This window comes from Accipiter gentilis, chromosome 21 (assembly GCF_929443795.1).
Source record: "Accipiter gentilis chromosome 21, bAccGen1.1, whole genome shotgun sequence".
Classification (NCBI taxonomy): domain Eukaryota; kingdom Metazoa; phylum Chordata; class Aves; order Accipitriformes; family Accipitridae; genus Astur; species Astur gentilis.
In genome coordinates, this window is record NC_064900.1 from 7,807,501 (window position 1) to 7,827,964 (window position 20,464).

General features: G+C 45.1%; 1 protein-coding gene and 3 non-coding genes across 4 annotated transcripts; 3 read left to right on the forward strand and 1 right to left on the reverse strand.

Annotated features, from left to right (window-relative positions):
- The first annotated feature begins 5,241 nt into the window (after positions 1 to 5,241).
- TRNAD-GUC (transfer RNA aspartic acid (anticodon GUC)) lies at positions 5,242 to 5,313 on the forward strand. Its single transcript has one exon. It is a non-coding gene; the product is annotated as a tRNA-Asp (tRNA).
- A 534-nt stretch (positions 5,314 to 5,847) lies between these two features.
- Positions 5,848 to 5,921, forward strand: TRNAI-AAU (transfer RNA isoleucine (anticodon AAU)). The gene has a single exon. It is a non-coding gene; the product is annotated as a tRNA-Ile (tRNA).
- A 274-nt stretch (positions 5,922 to 6,195) lies between these two features.
- TRNAD-GUC (transfer RNA aspartic acid (anticodon GUC)) lies at positions 6,196 to 6,267 on the forward strand. The gene has a single exon. It is a non-coding gene; the product is annotated as a tRNA-Asp (tRNA).
- A 517-nt stretch (positions 6,268 to 6,784) lies between these two features.
- CPOX (coproporphyrinogen oxidase) lies at positions 6,785 to 16,113 on the reverse strand. The gene is made up of 7 exons (XM_049824965.1): positions 15,696 to 16,113; positions 15,444 to 15,587; positions 14,630 to 14,740; positions 13,581 to 13,722; positions 11,035 to 11,253; positions 9,135 to 9,239; positions 6,785 to 7,256 (listed from the first exon to the last, which is right to left on the reverse strand). The coding sequence occupies exons 1-7, from the start codon at positions 16,111 to 16,113 to the stop codon at positions 7,169 to 7,171; spliced, it is 1,227 nt and encodes a 408-aa protein (XP_049680922.1). The 3' UTR covers positions 6,785 to 7,168.
- Positions 16,114 to 20,464: the final 4,351 nt, after the last annotated feature.

The window sequence follows — 20,464 nt, forward strand, 5'->3', positions numbered from 1 at the left end:
CTCCCCAGGCTTCTGGGCCCTGTTGTGCCAAGGAGACTTGGTGGCTTCCCATCGACATGGGTCTATCCAGCATGTCTGAGATGGCGGACTGTAGCACAGCAGTTTGCAACTTGTGAACATCTTCCCACCCTGTGGGGGCTGGCCGGTAGCTGCCTGGCCCAACAGACAGCACACCCCACCACAAGGCTGCCTCTGGTGGTGCTGGGCTTTGTCCCAGCCCTAGGACTAAACCTTGAGCCTCATCCATGGTTGAAATAATCTTCCAACATTTCTTTTTCAGAAAATCAGCAATGTAGTCAGCCTTCTTTCAGGCTACCTTATTCTGACCAGCAACTTTCAGGGTCCTCTAAAGCAACTGCTGCAAGCTCATATAAAGGAGCTGCCTTGTAAAAGTGGAGGAGGCAAAATTGTTGTTAATGATCAATACAGTCCTCTCAGCCTTGAAGATCCATAGCTTCTTCCTTTGCATATAATCTAATTATAATTAGATTGCTCTGCAGTCTGTGGCCTGCAGAGCAAACAGTTCTGCTTATCATAACCTGTGTAAAAAGTATGAATTTCTTTCTGATACGCCTCCATGCAGTCCACAATCCTGCAAAGTGTTGTGATATTGACAAGATAAGCAGTACCATTCTATAGTGTATTTCTGACAGATTGTGTATTAAAATTAATTATTTGCCCTCATGTAAGGAACAATAGCAAACCTTGGTGAATAGCCAGCAGTGATACAGGCAGGATCACAACTTACAGCAGTAGCTACAAAATTTCTGAGTTTTCTACATTATATTACTGCAAAGGAAGTGAAAAATCACTCTTGTAGTTAACAAAAACCAACCTCTAAACCTATCCATTTGTCTGAAAGGACAGACTCCTTGTAAATAATCATCATAAAAAACTTTTATGTAGAACATAATGTAAAATTATACTTACAGACAACCTTAAGACTCCAAAGTTTGCAAAGTCGTAACTATCTGGTACAAGAGTTCTTGGCTAAATTGAAGTACAAAAATTAGTTATATGGACACAATTGCTGATCTGCAAGGTACCATAATTAAGATGGGAAAAGTAAGGTTCATCTTGCCCTTATCCCTGGCCAAGTTCTTCCTCTGACTATGTGATATTACAAAGTTGGGTTACATTGCTTTTCCTGGACAAGGAAAGGGAAGAGGTCAAAACTATTAAACTTGACTGATTAGAGAAGGCAAAAGATGACATGTATTTCAAACATTTATTTCTAATTATTGTATTTAGACAAATATCTGTCATCAGAGATTCAGCATCTTCCACCTGCATGTTCCTGAAGCAACATTTGAGAAGACAGTTACTTAACTAACTAATTTCTTACTCCAGAAAGCACAAAGAATATATACCTCCCCCTAGGCATCCTTCTCATCTTGAAGAGAAATGTATTTTGAACTATATTGACACAATATTTATGTATTATAGAAGCAATACAAACTGTGCTGCTTGGGTTTTTTTTTAAATACTGAAATAATTATTTCATAATTTTCTTGGGAAAGGGTATTTTCAAAGGACTGAGTGATAAATAACTTTGGAAGAACTTAAAAAATAAAGGATCAGGCTTAATAATATGGCAGTGTAAAAAGATAGAGATTAAGCTTTGCAGACTATTGGCAAAGGGGAAGAGCACCTTTGGAAGACACCTAAACTCATGCTGGCTGAATACAGTGGATCCCATTAAGAAAAATACAGATTCTGACTTCTAGGATCTTCTCAGAGCAAGTTTGATGACACAAAAGGGAGTCCACAAAGATAGTCAGCTCAGAATTTTTCTGCTGCCAAAGCTACGTCAAATCTTTGCACATTGTCATTAAAAGCTTTCACAGACAAATGCAGTGGCAAAACCAAGACACTTGAATTCAGTAATGTTGTTTCTTTATGTCCTGGTTTTGGCTGGGATAGAGTTAATTGTCTTCCTAGTAGCTGGTATAGTGCTATGTTTTGGTTTCAGTATAAGAAGAAAGTTGATAACACTGATGTTTTCAGTTTTTGCCAAGTAATGTTTAGACAAAGTCAAGGATTTTTCAGCTTCTCGTGCCCACCCAGCAAGAAGGCTGGAGGGGCACAAGAAGTTGGGAGGGGACACAGCCAGGACAGCTGACCCAAACTGGCCAAAGGGGATATTCCATACCATGTGACGTCATGTCGAATATATAAACTGGGGGGAGTTGGCCTGAGTGGGGGGATCACTGCTTGGGAACTAACTGTGCATCAGTCAGCAAGTGGTGAGCAATTGCATTGTGCGTCACTTGTTTTGTATATTCAAATTATTTTTTTTATTATTATTATTGTACTTTTGTTATTATTATCATTATTATATTCTTCCTTTCTGTTCTATTAAGCTATTTGTATCTCAACCCATGAGTTTTACCTTTTTTCTTCTAATTGTCACCCCCATCCCACTGGGAGGGGGGGAAGTAAGTGAGCGGCTGCGTGGTGCTTAGTTGCTGGCTAGGGTTAAATCACAACACTTTATAAACAGCACATAATTTCATATATTCCCTTAGCTTTGTTTTTAGACTTCTTTGATCTATGTGGCAATATGCAGCAAAAATTCCTGTATTGCTTGGAAAATTTTGACTTCTGCACATGGTAAGGGGAAAGAGTAGCAGCATAGACTATCATACTAAAGCCAAGAGACCCTCTCCTAACCAAACATGAGGGCTAAAATCTATTTACACTCTTAAAGTATGGGCAAACTTCGAAGTGCATTTTAAAAAGGGTTTGAGTTATTTCTGAAATCCCTAGGCACTTTGCAAAGGACCTGTTGTCTTGCAGAAAGACACAAATCTTATTTGTCCCAGTGCTAACGTGAAATTTCATAAACTGAGATAGTAAACTGGTTTCCAGTCTACTTTTTTTTAATAGTCTGTCAGTCCTCAAAAGGATTCTGACTTGTCTGTTCTTTGTAATTTTCCATTCTGGAAACTAATGTATCAAGTGTGATTGCCCAAATAATGGGTGTATGTCTTCTTGTGTGCCAATAAGCGAGGATGAAGAGGAAGATGAGCGCAGATGGAGCAAAAGACTGCAGAGGCAGATCAAACTCAGCAAAAAGCAAAGCTTTTAGATTACGTTTGTGGTTTCATGTGTATATGGCATATAAGATTACTGGAAAGCACCGTGTTTCATTGCAGTTGCTTCTTCTGGCTGCTGGTGTGCAAATTCCCAGTTGTTCTTTCTTTACTGAGCAATCTCCCGCTCTGGAGGTCTTATCCCAGCGGTTCTGTTAGATTGTTAATGCCGATTCCCCCTGTGACGGCAGTTGCCTTGGTTGGTGTTCCAGGTAGATCAGCATGTCTTTTGTGGTCAAGGTTGGGTTTTTTAAGTGCACAGCCCTCGAGAGTTTTCCAGGCTTAGTGCAAAACTAAGAGAGGCTAGAGAACAAGCCACTGCTTTAAGGATGAAAGTCTGGGATTAATCCTGGTCCCTAAAAAGGTGATCTACCCTGTCTGTCTCTGCGCTAAGGGGCAAAGCTAGTATTTGTTTTGGTGTTTGATGCACTTAAATTCCTCAAAGCTTTTGGGAAAGTCAGGCTAAGTCTTTCGGTTTTCATTTAAGGGCATTTGTTAGGACATATTTAAAATCTGCCACTGTCAATTATCTAAGTATCTCTTAAGCTTGTGGGTGTCATTTTGGTTTGGGGGGGAGGGTGGGTGTTGTTTTTGTTTTTAAGAGGACAAATTATTTTATGGCTGTATTTCTTTAATGTCAGTGAGGGTTCAGACAAGCTCAGGGAATCTGATTAAAATTGTATGCTGAAAATGTTACTGTTCTTAGTCATCTACCCTAAAAATCCTGAGCCACAGTTTGACTGCAAGGAAGTAGTGTCCTGTCTGCATGCAGATCAACTTCTGAACTACTACAGTTTTCAGCTTAGTGTACTATGGTAAAGAGTATGTTTTGGAGCAGAGAATGGGAGCAGAGCTGTAGGTGATACAGATTCACTCCTGGATGTTCTCCAACAGTTTAGCCCCTTCTGCAGGTTTGAAAATAGAGTACATCATAAAAATGTTTTGAAGAAAGACGTGCATAGCTCAGGGATTTCTGAAACTGCTCTCGTCTTCGAAAGTACAGTGACTTCCCATTTCTTCCTCTCACAGAACTTAACTGTTGAGAAAAAAACATGTTTGATGCTAACGCAATTGTTGCTCTCTCTTACCCTTCCTTCACTTCCCTGTTTCTGCAGCTGATATTACTGGAACAATGTGCTTTCACTTATTTTTACTGTTCCATTTTGCAATCAAGAACAACCAGAACATGCACAAAAATTAAGTGTGATGAATCCAAGTGTTCAAAGTTATTTGGCTGTCAGCATCAGGACAAAAGGATGCAAGAGTGTAGAATTGCACTGTTCTGTGCTTTGAATTTAGTTAATTCATTATTCTGAAATTAGTTTACGGTGAGATGAGGTCTGCCTCACAATAGCAGAAATATAAAGTCAACCTTAAAGCTTCTCTCTTCTCTGACTAGTGTTTTTGTTATGATGTTTCTTGATCTCAGGGTTCTAACAATATCCTTTAAAAGTGTGTTTAACAAGAGAGCATGAGACAGACTGGAGTTTAAAATCTATATTCTGTTTATGACAGGTACTCTTCAGCTGGCATCTGGAGTGGTTGTATTGCTTCAGTACTATGAATCCCAGAATCTTTTGATCAGCTTCCTGAGGACTGGGGTCTCTTTGACGGACGAAAACCTACGGTCTTGGAGTCCCACAGTGTTAGTGATCTAGCGATGCTGCCAAGGGGCCACAAAAGGAAAACACTGCCTATGGAATTTGGAGTACGTCAGGTTTGCTCTTCTTGGGTATATGGCTTTTTGCAGATTCTTCCAGATGTGTAGCTAACTAAATAACTATTTTTAATGGACTGCCCACAATTATTTTTATTTAAGCCCCTATATCTCACTGATAAATTATGCTTTTTCAACTTAGAAGCCTTTATTTTGTGGGTTTCCGTTTCTTCTTCATGCACATCTGGGTCTTTCTGCTCTTTTTTTGCATGAGAGAGCTCCTGTCCTATTCCTTTCTAACTCCAGATTTTCTTACACCAGACCTATGACTGTCTCCTCATATCAGTCTTCTAGTGGCAGCTTTGCAATCTTTTTTGCGGAGAGCGCTTTTGTATGTGCTCTGCTCGCAGCGCGATGGCACCGAGGGCAGGCGGGGGCCCCAAAGGCGGCTCTTGGGGCTCGGCGGGGGGGGCACCGCCCGCACCCCGCTCCTCGTTAGTATAGTGGTGAGTATCCCCGCCTGTCACGCGGGAGACCGGGGTTCGATTCCCCGACGGGGAGGAGGCGTCGCCTTTTATGCCCGGGGAGCGCTCCTGCTCCTCCTGTTCCTCCTCCCACCGCGTGGCGTGGGCGTGAGGGAAGGAGACGATCGGGAGCCGCTCCGGAGCGGCGGCGGCGGCGTCCGTGTTCCCGCGGGCGGGAGCCGCTTGGGGAGCAGAAGGGGAAAGCGGGGCGGGTCGTTTCGGTGGGACTGCCCCCCCACACCCCCCGCCGGGAGGCGCGACTCCGTGTGCGGCCCTGCCGAGCAGCTCCGTGCCGCCGGTGAACGCCGCCCGCGGACCGGAGGAGGAGGGCTCAGACAAAAATGAGAATTTTGAAAGTGTCCATTTTAGCAATTACCGTCACCCCGGTTAATGGCCCTGCTGCTCTGCCAGAGCTCCCTGAAACGTCCCGCCGACGCGGTCTTTAAAAACACCGGGCGCGGTAACGCTGCGGGTGCGGCGACCGCGGGAGTAGCTCCCGGCAGCTTTTCCAGCCGCGGCGTGTCCGTGGGAGGGCGTGAGCTGCGTGGACGCGCAAGACGTTGCTCAGATTGGCCGGTTAGCTCAGTTGGTTAGAGCGTGGTGCTAATAACGCCAAGGTCGCGGGTTCGATCCCCGTACGGGCCATTCTTCTTTTTTTTTTTTTTTTTTTTTTCTTTTTTTCTGTTGGAGGTGAGGCGATCGCTGGCTTTTACTGAATGTTCTTTATTTTATTTTAGAGGAGGACGTATGAACACGGTAGCCCCCAAGGGGAAACTTGACTTCGGCGATCAGAGGGCAGAGAGTGTGAGCGGGCCTGGCAGGGCGCCTCCCCCCGCCCTGCGCGGGCGCCTGGCCAGCAACCCGCCAAAGGCGACGTCGTACCACGTCCTGGCGGGAAACCAGCCCGCCACTACACCGCTCCTCGTTAGTATAGTGGTGAGTATCCCCGCCTGTCACGCGGGAGACCGGGGTTCGATTCCCCGACGGGGAGGTGTTGCTTTTTCCGGGGAGGGGACAGGGCCCCGCTGCCCTTGCTTTTCCCCACCAAGATTCATACCAGGGAATAAGGAACAATTAGCCCAGGGCTGGGAGCAACATGAAGTTCTTTGGGAGGATCTCGTCATCACCCAACAGCTTCCTGACCTCCCTGGCCCGAGGCAGGTTGTTATCCTGTCTTGATCACAACTGAGATGCACAGTGCTGAAAGATTTTCTCCTCAAAATAGACAGCCAGCCTTCTCTCATCAGGTGAGACTGGGACCCCAACCCAGAATCTCCTGGTCACTGATCAGTCAAGTCATGCTGCTGCAATACATTTGAAAACAGCCCCGCCCCTCCCCCCCCCCCCCCCCCCCCCCCCCCGCCAACCAAAGTCAATGTGAATAGCATGAAAATGTACGTGATTAAGTACCATCTTTTCCACAACTTCCTGAAAGCAGGGTTTAAGGTTTAAAATCATACCCAATATTCCCTTTATTCTTTAAAAAATATATATCTAAAACATCCCAACACTTTCCAAGAGTAAGCAGTGCTATTTAGGCACAGATAATGCTTGCATTCCACTGGGAAAACACTTCACAGTAGTTTTACCATGTTGCAGTCAAACAAATCAGTTGAGGAAGTTCTTAAGCATGCACAGTAGTCCTGTGAGGGTATCAGCAGTCCTTCACAAGGCAACATCAACAGGGTGATAACATCAGCTGATCAATCTTAAAAGAATGAGTTCACATATTTGCAAGTTACAAGTCTACAGCATTATTAAGGCACCAGGTAAGAGTATAAATAGCTATACTAAAACGCCATGCAACCGCAGTTTGAACGAGCTGGTTTGCAGGCGTTCCTGTTCTTTCATAATGGCTCAGTGTAAGCAATCCATCTTGTTCACAATCCATGTCAGTGCACCCAGTCTTTGGGATTGCGCAGAACCTCCAGGATTTCTGCTTCTCTCGAGCTCTCTGGAGGGGTGTGCATGTACTCCCACCTGCAGGGAGAGGGGAAACTCACTCAGACTGCCCAGCTGGCAATGACCTCTCCCACACCAGGCTACGTTTGAACTTGAGTTGCCTTTTCTCAGGATGCACAGCTACATACACAGTTGGCACTCTCAGATCAGGTGACAGATACAAGTGATTAAGTTCAGTAAAAACAAATAATACAGGAATAAACAGGAGAAATGTTAGCTCAATCTTCTTCCCAACTTCTGGAAAGGCTGAAAGAACAAAGAAAAAGGAAAGAGCAGTGTCCCCTACCCCACAATGTATGCAGGTTTATTTGCAAAGATCTTCTAGCAGTCTCTTGTGACACACTAGTATCATGAGGAAGACGAGCAAAAAAAGGAACCCAGACAATTTTGACAGTGTGGACACAAGACCTAGTTTTTCCAGAAGCTGGACTGGAAGCCCTACAAGTCCTTGCTGAATCTTAGTTTTAAAAACAAAGGTGATGAGAGACCACTATTTATTGAAAAGGCAGTTAAAAGGGTCATGACAGAGGAAGAAAAGTGTCAGCAGTCACAAACAGATGAGTACAACCTTTTTCCTTTTTTTTTTTTTTCCCCCCCAGGAAGGACCCATTCATGCTGTGAAGTGAGCTATTTATTTTGATGAAAACAAGCAAAACCAGATCATCCCAGCAATCAAAAGATAGGACCATGCTACACCACCAGGTCAAGGACACATCTAGTGTTGGGAGCGGGATGAAGCTATATGGTGAGAACATGAGTGCCTTCATGGTTAAGGGATAGCAGGCAAAGGTCAGTTTTCCTAGTGGAGGGAGGTCACTAATGAAGTTTATGAAGTTCATGATAGGGCCTGTGCTATTCATATCTAAAAGCAACCTAAAAAGGGGAGTAAATAGTAAGTGACAGAGTTTGCTGATATTGCAAGATTAAGCAAGATGGGTCAAAACCTAAAAAGGCAGTTGAAAAGAGTAAATATCGAGCCAAGCAACTGAGCAATAAAACGGTAGGTGAAATTCACTGTTGACTGATCTGAAGGGATGCACACAGAAAAAAGTTACATACACATTGAGAGACTGAGTTAACTTTTATTGCCCAGAAAAGATCTTGGCATCATAACAATTCTACAAAAAAGCCAGCTCAATGCTTAGCAGCAGTCAAAACCAGCAAACAGCATATTAGGATTACGAAAGGAATAATGAACTAAAACATCATTATGCCACTGTATGAGTCAGCAGCACACCTGCATCTTGGATACACATATGTAGCTTGTCTGTTCCTTATCCCCCAGTTCAGGAAGGGCATAGAAAACTTAAGCCTAGAGAAAGTAGCAAATGTGATCAACGGTATGGAACAGCTACTGTACAAAGACTAAAATGAGTGGGACTCATCAGCCTGGAAAACAAGGTAAAAACCAGAAGCCTGTAAAATAAGAACTTATGGAGAAAATGAACAGGAAGAAAATCTGGTTGCTCACTGAAAAGTTGAATGAAGTCATCAGGTGCAAGTAGAGAACAAAGAGGCACTTTTTTCATACAACACACAGCTAAACTGTGGAAGTCCTTGCCACAGGCTTGTCAGGACTGCCAGAAGCTCACATGGTTTTGAAGAGCTACTAAACAAAAATCCATGAAGCGAGAAGGGAAAAATCTATCAAGAGGTACTAAGCCCAAAAAACACAACTTTTTTTTGTCAGAAAATATCTAGGCCACACATTAGTGGCAGTTGGGCGAGTGTAGCAGACCAGAGAAGCATCTGCATGTATTTGGCCAGTTCTTGGATCAGGCATGAACTAACCGCTGTTAAAGAGACTGGACACCAGGACAGACCTTTGATTTAATCCTACGAAGTATTTTAACAAGAACAGTACCTACCTGCAACTCCACATAACTATGCCCTTACCTTGCAGTCAGTGGCAGAGACATAAGAATGCTTTCAATTCTTGATCCTGGTGTCAGGAGGCCAAACTTTGTACCTCTGTCATAAACCAAGTTGAACTCTACATACCTGTGGGGAGTGAAGAGATGCAACAGAAAAAACAAGTCCATTATCAGAAGTTGGTTGTGCCTCTTCAACTGGCAGACATCAAACAAAACCGGCCTGTCTTTCTGCTGTGTTGGGTATCAGAATGAACCCTGTTTTGGGGCCAACTGTTCTCTAGCATCCTCTGCATAGGAATACAGGTGTGACCTTGCCACTCCACAAAGCATCGGACGTAATGACCTTAGCTAACAAACTAGAGCAGACAAACTATTCAAAGGAGAGCATTCTGCATGGTGCCCTACTAGCTTACTTCTCCCAGGCCTCAACCCTGCTGGCAAGCTTGACACCAAGTTTAGCTTGGTTATGCTAGTACTCTTTTGTGTGGTGGTGTCAGACATTAAAAAGAGCCTTAAAGGAACTGGAAATGACCACAGGAAAAGCTATTGTGCAGTCCTCCATGTTGAAGGACACATAAGCAGCAGTGTCAGAACAAGATTTTCTGTTTCTTGGGGAGATCTGGAAAGCAGTAGAAGTCACACAGCTTCAGAGTACTGACCGGGACTTTTAAATGCCGGAATAGATGGTTTTGTGCCCCCAGCATAGGAACAGAGCAGTGACAGTTCAACAGGGTTTATTGTAATAACCAGTACTGAGGTATTAGTCCTTAAGAGAGGTACAGGAAGGGAGGAGCTGTTATCTATTTGCAGAAATGGAAAGCTTTACCTAGCCCAATAACCTGCAAACAGATCCAGGGAAATAAGCAGGCCTTGTGACATGGTCCTGGCTGCAGCTTAAAGAAGCTATTCCCCCTTATAACCTTAGCAGGTTTGCTAAATCCCATCCACAGACTGGATCCTGAAAGCCCAACACTCCCAGGAACAGTCCCACCAAATTAAGCATATACGCTTATTTGAGTAACTGCTGCCAACTAGCGATCTAAACTTGAATGCTTAAGCCTTCTCTATGCCACTCTCACAGATTGCTCCGCAGAAGAGGCAGAAACTAAAGACCCCCCTGGTTCTGCACAAAGCACATGTATGCTCATTTCTCCATATGCTTACACAATCACAGGACATAGAGAAAGGAGTACAACTGTATCTGCTAATGTACTTAAGTTTTTGCAGCATTAACAGTTCACATTAACAAGCATCCTCCAAAGTCTTTTAAGTTACAGTGACTTCGGACCATGCCAGAAAAACAGAACCCCTCTGTATCTTTATTTCTTCACAAACAGTTCACTGCATCCTCATTTCAATGCCAAGATCAGATGGAATAAATATGTATGTAAGAAGCTGAAAAGTACTCTTGGGTACAGCTATTTCATGACTTTCTGGGGTTTAGCTTCATTACTGAATAGGAAGCATGACTCCCTCATCCCTTTTATGCTCCTCATATCACAGAGCAGTCCTATATCCTGTATCATTGGGCTGCAGGAAAGGGCAGGATTCGGGACACCAAGCACACATGCACGCATCCCTTTGCCTGTTAAAAAGCAGCAGCTTCTCTTGGGTTTTGAAGGAGTTGGAGAGAAACTGTGGCATTTTGTATGGGTTGCTTGTGCTGCAGCATGGGAGAGTGGGAGATACGGATGAAGGTGTGCTAGTACCTTTCCACCCTCCTCGGCAATCTAGCATTGGATTTCAAAATTAGTTCTGTGCACAAAAATGTTGAAATTCTCTGGCGAGCTTTAGAGCACTCACCCAAGCTTAGCCCATACCGCAACAGGACATAAACCTGCAACCATGAAGAACTACCTCATTTTTTTTTCTCGCCAGCATAATCCACCTCCCATGTATGCTTTTGCTCCTTCAGTACTCACCGTCCTCTCCGAAGCTGCTGCCATAGCTTTTCCTCTGGTGTGAAGGAGTCATGGCAGTGCCTTTTCACAATGGGAACATAACAAGGAACAACAGCTTTGGCACAACTCTTCACAAACTGGAATACTTCCTCCTTTGAGGGAGAGTCCACATCGTCAAAGAATATGCCTCCAATCCCTCTTCGCTCGCCACGGTGCTTGATATAGAAGTAGTCATCACACCTAGAAGCAGTAGCAGACTATTATTAATATCATCCACAACATTCAAAGAAATGAACAGAACTCCAAACAGCTATGTGGCATAAGAGGGCACTAGTGAAATATTGACCAGAAGTCAGTTCCTGCAGTGCTGGGTGCCCCACTGTTTCACTGAGAGTTGAGAGCCAGGATGGTACAGCACCATCTGGAAAGTACTCCTGCGTTCACTTATAGTAAAAGCTCTGATTAAACAGTCTCTGCAACAGTCACTGAACACTTAACACTCAAACACCATAGCAGATGCTTCCACGTAGAGTAAGCAAATCCATATCCTCTACCTATACAGAGGAGGGACACCTGATTTCAAAACTTCACCTTAAGGGCTGCTTCTAGATTTCATTCCCAGAATTATATGTAGATCCCAAATTATTTGTACAGTTTTCAGATGAACTCAAACTTGGAAGAGATCTTTATTCTTTTTGCCATTCTAGTAAAATAATTGATTTTCTGCATCAAAACTGAAAGAATCCAGAAACCCAAAACCAGATAAGAAAGCCACTGTCACTTAAGGAAAAATCGAAAACGAGGCAGCCTTCCTTGGAAAAAGGCTTTTTAATAAATAAACTTGGAAGGAAGACAGAGTCATTCTAGCAGTGGCTTTTCATGGCTCATGTTCAAGTTCATGAAGGAGTAAGCGCAGCTTATCCTACAATAGGGAGGCAATTAATCTCTTTTGTATTTACTGGGAGTATGTAAGTGTGCAATCACTATAAATTAGCTCATTCACTGTATCCACACCCTATCCTGCTTATAGTTGCTTGCTGGAGCAGCCATGCCCTGCAACTCTTCACATGGGGGAGAAATGGAAGGGAAGTAGGAAGCAGAAACCATCAACAGCAAGGAAACCTTGCCTTCCTTTAGGACTAGTTTTCCATACATGTATCCATCCACAGTCACTCCTCTCAAGCAATATAAGTGGCATGGCCATAGCAGGAGAGATGTGGAGATGTAACAGATAACCTAAGGTATTTTTTTATCACTGGGATGATCAGCTTTTTTTATTTTATGGCAGCAGGAAGAGTTAGGAAAAAAGGCTGAGTCAGAAATGCAGAAGAGAACAAACCTGACAGAAGTCTTAAAGCTAAAGCTACATCAGGAAAGACAGCATGGTAAATGTAACAAGAGCTTTTATGTTTGAGAAGTTGGGAAAATGGGCAACGCTAATTAGTAGAAGCTCAGAGGAGATTGACACTGCTCTGGCAATGAGGACCACATGCCCCTACACAGCTGCTGCTTACAGGAACACTCATGCTGGGACTGAGAAAACTGCCTTTGTACATGGGATACAGTTAGTCCTGCCCTGAGCTGCCCTCAGACTAAGAACAGGAGTCCTTCTCTGCGAGCCCCTACAGCTGGCATTGCTAGCCTACTTACGCTGCAAACAACCTGACCATTAAGGCAGACACTGAACTACCATGCAAGAATTCCTCAGAGAGCAAGACTGTAGTCTTAAGGTTGTAAGACGTGCTTCTCTACTAAGTGGTTGCCACCCGAGCTACAACACCCACTTTATCTCCTGTCCTCAGACAAGACCTGGTAGCTTACAAAAGGGTAACCCCTCCTTCCTGGATACTACAGCTTGTTGTAGATAGGATTATCAGACGCAGAGCAGCAAGCCTCCACTGAACAGAGGAGGATCCCATCACTTTTATCTCTCAGCTCAAGAAGAACATTGAAGGTTTGCATCTTTACAGAATACATTGTTGAACTCTCAGTGAATGTGTCACCGGAAAAAAAGTACAACTCCATCAAAATTATGAACCTTCTACATCAAGGACAAGCTCCTTTACCTACCTGAGAAAAAAAAAAAAAGGAGGTCAGAGTGAAGGCAGAAAAAACTGGAGTGGGATTTTCAGAACAGCAGCGCTGGCCCAGAAGGTCACACTAAAATCATGCACATTTACCATGAGTTCACTGTAAGCAGAATTTGTGCAAGTCTGTGGTGCAAAAGTCATGCCCTAGTTTAACACCAGAGGCTAAAAATGTTTAAGTTGCCTAGTGAAGTCTGTGGCTTACACAATCTTGTAGAGTCAGCTTGGTTTTTATTTGGGCCATAGACTTACGATCCTAGTTGTCAGCCCTCTGATCTGAAAAACTCAGGCCTCTGTAAATAAGAGATTGTTTTAGACTACATTTTGTCCCAGTACACATCTGCTTATTTTCATTATGGTTTGCTGATACTTTTCAAAAGACAGCAGAACCTTCTGTTCCTAGAGTACACTTAAGTCGCAATACCCAGTGCCACCTTCTGCTCCCACAAAAGGAACCCAAGCACATCTCTCCCCACGTACCATTTCTTGTACTTGGGATACAGCTTCAGATCATGCTTGTCACAGGCTTCTTTTAGAGTCTTGTGAAAATGAACGGCATCCTCTTCATTCAAGTAAGTTGGCGTGAGGTCCGTCCCACCACCAAACCACCACTGTTTTGTTCCTATAGGAGAGAGGCACACAGCAACATTTTCCTTTTAAACTTCCAAACAGCAATATGTTACTACTGGTTCACCAAGAACTAACAACTACTTTTACAATACAAAACAAAATCATTATTCAGTGGTGTCCCTAAACCTCAAACATGAAAAATTTGAGCTCTAGGTAGTGCAATGACCAGTGAATTCAGGAAAACATGAAACAAACTTCAAAGCAGTGAAAACCACTTGTTTAGTATTTTGGACGACTGACTACAGGAGATCAATTTCACAAGATGGGCTGGCAACTCCTTTTCAAGAATCCAGAAACATTTTACTGCATGCCAAAGAATGGGAACGGGAGAAAGTAATTGGCTAGAAATGACTCATAATGCTCTTGCAAAATAACTCAAAGAAAACTCTCTTTGAGTTTCTGACAGTACATACACTGTCCCAAGGTACAGATGGCCTCTCAGCATTTCACCACCTAGCCTGGAGCCCTGCTTCTGACAGCAGCAAGTTGCAGAAACTCAGAGAAAAAAGGCACAATGCAGTTAGAGAGCGATGCTTCTGACAGTACACCCCTCCAGCTTCTGAGACAAAGGTACATCCTGACCAGAATGCTTATCAGTCCTTCACAGACCTTTCTTCTATTAATTCTAGAGTTGTTTCTTCTAATATGTTTTACATGTATTTATAACCTCCTACATTTTAACTTAAATCAGAAACCCCTTTACCAGATGCACACATCACACTTATTTTACAAATGCACAAACAAAGAGGTTAAGAGATCCAGTGCTACAGAACAGACTCTTGGCACAGCTGGGAACAAATCTGGACCAGTCCTTAACCTCTTACCCTAGCCATGTGTTCATACTTCCTTCATGTGGAGTCAGGCATTTTGTACATACTTCATTGGATTAAAATTCTTACCGTCCGCTTCTTCAATTTCAAAGTATCTGTAATTGAAGTGCATGGTTGGAACATGAGGGTTCTTCGGATGGATAACGGAGCTCACACCCATGGCGCAAAAAGGCAGCTTCCCTAGATAAGAAGAGGCACGAAAAGAAGCCTTCAGTTCTTCAAATAATCTATTATCATTTAAGGAACATCACAATTTTTCCTTTGGTTCCAAGCTACTGTTCCACTACAAGAAAATTTCTCATGTTGGGTCACCCTAATTATCGATCAATGGGCAATTTACTTCTCATCCACACACTTCTGTGCACCTAACTGAAAGCTTTTTTCTCCTGCTTGTCCTAAAATGCAACAGTATGTTACAGCACCCATTAGATGAAGACTACTTAAAATGTAAGGCCCTGCTAAGGCTTTCCACCACTCCCAGTCCTCACAGTTACCCTTTGCTACGCAAACGTGGGTTGAATCCTCTTTAGCCTTTGGGTCTTTTTGGTTCCTTCCCTCCACTTCTTTGGAACGCAACTCCTGCGCTGTTTCACTGTTGCGCTACAGCATCGTTATCGTGCAGGCAACCTGCACCTACAGCACGTTGCTTAAAGCAGCGAGACGGAGGGAGAAGCACTCCGATACCTAGATTTTTAGGGATATGAAACTCCACCTGCCAGGCTTACTGCTTAGAAACCACCATGACACAAACGACACCTTCCCTTGAGCGTCGAACCGTCCGGCCTTCCTCACGTTCTGCTCAAGGGCCAGGCTGCTCCCAGAGAACCTGCACGGGAACGGTGGGGTGAAGGCGTCCCCGTCCCCTACCCGCCGGCCACCTTACCGTCTTTGGCTTTCAGAGACTTCCCCCTGCTCCGCATCTGCCGCGCCGCCTCCTCGGACAGGAGCCCGAACACCACGGACACGTTCACACCCGCCTTCTCGAAGACCTCGCCGTCCTGCAGCACGCAGCTGATGCCGCCTCCGCCTGCCCACGAACGTCAGGGTCAAGCCGCGCCGGGGCCGCCGCCGCCCCCGCGGCGTGCCCGAGCCCGGGGTGCCCGAGCCCGGGGTGCCCCCCGCGGCCTCCCCGTACCTTCCTTCCGCTCCCAGGTGTCGACGGCGAAGGCGGCGCCGGGGTCCAGCGCGGCCAGGGCGCGGCACACCTCCCCTTGCGTCTCCATGATGAGCAGCTCCATGCGGCTCCGCAACTCCCGCCGCCGCCGCCGCAGCTCCCGCAGCCCGCTCACCGGCGGCGCCATGAACCGCTGCCGCAGCTCCTCCTCCTCCTTCTCGTCCTCCTCGGACGCCGCCATGGCGGCCTGCTGCCGCCGCCACAACCCCAGCCCCAGCCCGCCCAGCGCCCCCGCCGCCGCCAGCGCCGCCCGCCGACCCCCCCGGCCCGCCGCCGGCGGCGGCGCGGAGCCCAGCGCCCGGCGGCCCGCCGCGGCGGCCAGGGCGAAGGCGGGCGGGCTGCGGGCGGCCCCGCGGAGCAGCTGCGCGGCCGCCGCCATGACGGGCACCAGAGCCGCACTAGCCGGCGGGGCCGGGCTGCGCCGAGCGGGGGCCGGGCCGAGGCGGGGCCGCTCCGCTCCGCGCAGTATATAAACATGTGTTTATGCCCGTGGAGATAGGGTCTGGCTCTGCGCAGGGGAGTTCGTCCCGGGTTGGCGCCCCCGCAGCTGGGTTGGCGCCCCCGCAGCTGGGTTGGCGCCGGGCTGCCCGCCCCGGGTGGGTGCTGCGGCTGGGAGAGGCATCGGTGGAGGGAGCGCTCGGGCGCCGCGGACCGCCCGGTGCGGCCTTGGGAGAGGGGGCTGCTGTCCTTGCGCCCATAAAACGTTTCAGCGTACTGGTATCGAATAACCCGGTTTCATCGATACAGCTTGCGTGAGGCTGCAGGGTCGCTGTGTGAGTAAAGGCTTGCACAGGGCCAGGCATGGCTGGAATAGGAATAAAGATGTATTTTCTTGACCTATCCTATGAACCGAGTGGAATTGTGGCGTTGCTGGTTTTGTACTCGCAGTAATGGTTTTTTAGGACCTGACTAGTAAGTGGGACTGACAGCTTAGTGCAATGGGAATTTTTCCCATGGATTTGAGAGGGCACATGCTTACACCTTTGTTCTTTCTAAAGTAGAAGCACATTTTCTTTCCTAATTAAAAAAAAAATCAGAGTAGTAAGGAGAAGGGTTATGTAGAGCCAGATGTTGAAAGGTACTGTGTAGCACCAACTGACAGTTCAGACTTTGATTTTCTTGGTGCTGATGTTGGCACCAGATCCATTAAAATGATTTTCTGTTTTGTCAGCTGCCTCGACATCAGCTGTATCGTCAACATCATCAACATCAACTATGACATCAACAGTGGGACAGTACAACAAAGCAACTAGCACAATAGCGAGACACTTTAGCAAGCAAATAAAATGACAATTTTCTCAAGCAAACGCGTAAGTGACAGTGCAGCCATTGATGATGGTACTGTGCTGAACCTAGTTATGAGAGTTTTCTTTCAAATCAAACAGCTGATATACTAATGTTATTTTTTTATATAAGCATACCATTATTTTCCAGGAAGTAATGACATTTATTAAACCTGTCACTGATTGAGGACCCATATGAGGGCTAGGCTGAGAAAAATAACAGCTACCTCAAAAGCCCAGCGCTGCACGGTTTGTACTCTGGTATGGGACTGTTCCTTGCAAACAGTGACCTTCTAGGATTTCTGGACTGTTTTGCACCTGTAATACCCAAAAAGAGATCAGTTTCAAGGGTGGCTCTGTGGAAGGCAAGGAGGTTTGTCCCTAGTATGGATCAGGGCTTCGTTATCTGTCTCTTTTCGTTGTAGGGTAATTGGGGTGGGGGGTGTCTGTATAAAGCAATAACGTTCCACTCGAAGGCTTAGTCCGTTTCCTCATTTCTGATCTGATTCTGCTCTTCGGCAGCAGAGGATGCTGTGAAACTGCTGAAGCTCTGCAAGAATGGAAGACCTCTGAGCTGGGCTCTCTTCTGCCATCAGCTGGAGGACAGGATCCCTCATGAGACAGGAGACCTGAGCCCCTGGAGACAGGAGTGAGGGAAAGAGTCTGTCATTATTTGCAGGAGAGATCTGTGGCTGAGGGAGAAAGACACTACCATCTTAGGGGCTGTGGTAAGTCTGCTTAATTTGCTGCACTAAGCAGCTTTTTCCACAGTTCTTTATCCAGGGTTGGCTGTGATAGCTCAGTTTCTTCTTGAACTGCATCCACCAGATTTACCCAAACATTTTCATGACAACCAGCATGCATTGTGCACTTCCATGCTACTTACTGTACTAAAGCTCTGCTCTTTGGGTGGGTTTTAGACACTACTATAATGGGAAAAAAAATGCTGAGGCCAAAAGACATGTAAAATGCATTTGTGCTGATGAGCATTTAATGATTTTTTTTCTGTATTAAGTTGAGTGCAAATTTTGGTTGATAACATCTGGTAATTCAGCTGGACGGGACCTCCGGAGGTCTCTAGTCCAACCCCAGGGGTTCAGTGTTCCCGGTCTGGATGAGGTTGTGCAGGGCCTTCCTTGTTCAGCTGCATTTGGAAAACCTCCTCCCCCGTCGTGCCTGGGCTCCTGCCTCAGCACTCCACCACCCCCAACGGGAAGAATTTTTTCTCCTATCTAGTGAGAATTTCCTTGGCTGCAACCACATTGTCAGGTCAGCGTCTTGCTCTTGCTGCTGAATCTTAGAAGCACGGCTGCTTTACAGACTAGGATTTCTCCGGCTGGATACTGAAGCATGGTTAGACTGTACTCTCTGGTGGAGGTGAGGAGGAGCGACAGAGTGTAAAACCCTCCTACTGTTTCTGTGCTGAATCCTCTCACGTTAACTCCTCTCTAACAGCAGTTTAAGGTTGAAACTTGAGCCAAATGCCATATACTTTCCCTTTGCAGCAGTGGGGAAGGTGCAGTTAGCAGACAGGGCATCAAAAATGCCGTCTTGCCCAGGAGAGATTTTTTTGTAGCCCTGTTTATATGTGTATAACCAAATTGTGCTGGCCAGTAAAAGTAGCATTGTAGAGAGTAGCTCAAGCTTCCTTTTTAGTATTTGAATTCGTGTGCTTCACCACATTATTTCAGCTTACCTCTCTTTACAGTACTGAGAATAGGAGCGCATACTGATGTGTGTGAGAAGCTCAACAACAACAGTGGTAAGAGGCAAGAAAATGACAGGTTACATTTTGATCTGCATTTTCAGTGCATTGTGTTGGTATTAACAGTGGGGGCTTTCAGGTTGTATGTGCTGTTGAATTTCAGTGCTCTCTGATTCTTTGGAAATACAAAAGGAAGAGGAAAAAGGCACTCAGAGCTTAGATCAAAGCCAAAAGGAAAACCTGGAATTGGTTCTTGCATTTGCTTGAACAAGAACTGAATCTGAGGAAACGTACCCTACCTTTTTTTAGTGGGCTAGGTGAAATTCCAAGGTCTTGACTTCCCTTGAAATCTCCACATCAGTTTTTAAAGTCTGAAAATTTACATGGTGAGATGACTGTAAATATTGTATCACTTAGTGAGTCATCCATTTTCATACCTGTGTTGTGGTAGTGAGGGTCTTGTGGAGGGGTTTTTTTTCAATGAGAGTAAAGCTATTTAGGTTTGCTTTGTAGCCCAAACCTCTATTGATGCAAACAACTGTGATTCTAGAGAAGGTTGTAGGGCTACAGTGGTTTCAAAAAGATTTGAAGAACTGGACTCTTATCTATGGTTTTATGTAAGGTGACCTCCAATGAAGAAAAGAATATTGCTAATTTTCTTTCTTTTTTGTTGTTGTTGTTGTTTTACCTGTACTTTGAAAAGAGCTCTGAAGCTTCTCTGCTGCTTGTATTTAGGTGCTGTCTACCTTGTTTTTCTTTTTTTGTGAGAATTTATGCACAAAGAGGATATTAACAAAAGAACAAGAGACACTGCATGTTCTAAGGTCTGATTCAGACTGAGACAGGCACCGTGATTTCACTGAGGCCGTTTGATACTTCTGTTTTGAGCACTGAATTACTGCAGTTGCTTATCAGAAAATTAGAAGACAAAGATTTGTTGAGAACAGAAAAATTCCCTGTCAGGTTGGCGTTTCTCTTACTTCTAAAGTTAAAAGAGCCAATCTCATCCAGTTTATCACACAAAGCCTTGATTGTGACTTCAAAGTGATGCTGAGGGCTTACAAAGTTGGACAAGTACTCTTGTTTAACAGAGGTCTGCTCAAAGGATTTGCATGACAGTATAAATTGAATGAAGTTAGTATTTCAGCATGTGTCAGAGAAGTAAAAGCTTTAGGGACTGAGCTGAAACAGGAGGTGATGTGAAGGTTGTAAGTGAAAAATGAAAACCTTTCCTTCTGTATCTGTCATCTCAATATGGTAGGTTCATAGGAATCCCCCTTTTTTTCTTTTTTTTTTAATGCAGGAGTGATTGTCCTGGGTATATGAAGGAGGGAAAGGGTAACTACAGAACAAGAAGCTGCTGTGTTGAAATTGCTTCTGGCTACCTCCTGGAAGGTAAGAGAAGTTATGAAATGCCTTAGGAAAGCCTTTCTTCCTCTGATGCTTGATCACCTTTACCAAGTTGATAAATGAGAAGAGAAGAAGTGAGATGTAGCATTGCTCAAAGAGAGTGAGTCCCCTGGAGAGGTTTGCACTAACAATCAGGCCCCAAAATGAGCTGCGTGCAACCTCCTGTGGAAATGTACTAGTACTCCAAGTCGGGTACTGCAGTATTCCCTGTGATGAGAGGTCTGTCCATTGTTTTCCAGCTTCCTCTGCACCCTTATTTCAGCTCTGCCTTCAGATTTGCTATGACGTAACACCATCTTCAAAAAAACATCAGGAATTTTCCAAAACCATAG

Bases quoted from the DNA above. Each gene is read 5' to 3' on its own strand.
- CPOX (XM_049824965.1), bottom strand. From the start codon at position 16,113: ATGGCGGCGGCCGCGCAGCTGCTCCGCGGGGCCGCCCGCAGCCCGCCC. The intron at 14,741-15,443 runs GTAAGGTGGCCG...CTTCTTATCTAG, and splicing joins GTCTCTGAAAGCCAAAGACG to GGAAGCTGCCTTTTTGCGCC. The intron at 7,257-9,134 runs GTAAGGGCATAG...CTCTCCCTGCAG, and splicing joins TCTCTGCCACTGACTGCAAG to GTGGGAGTACATGCACACCC.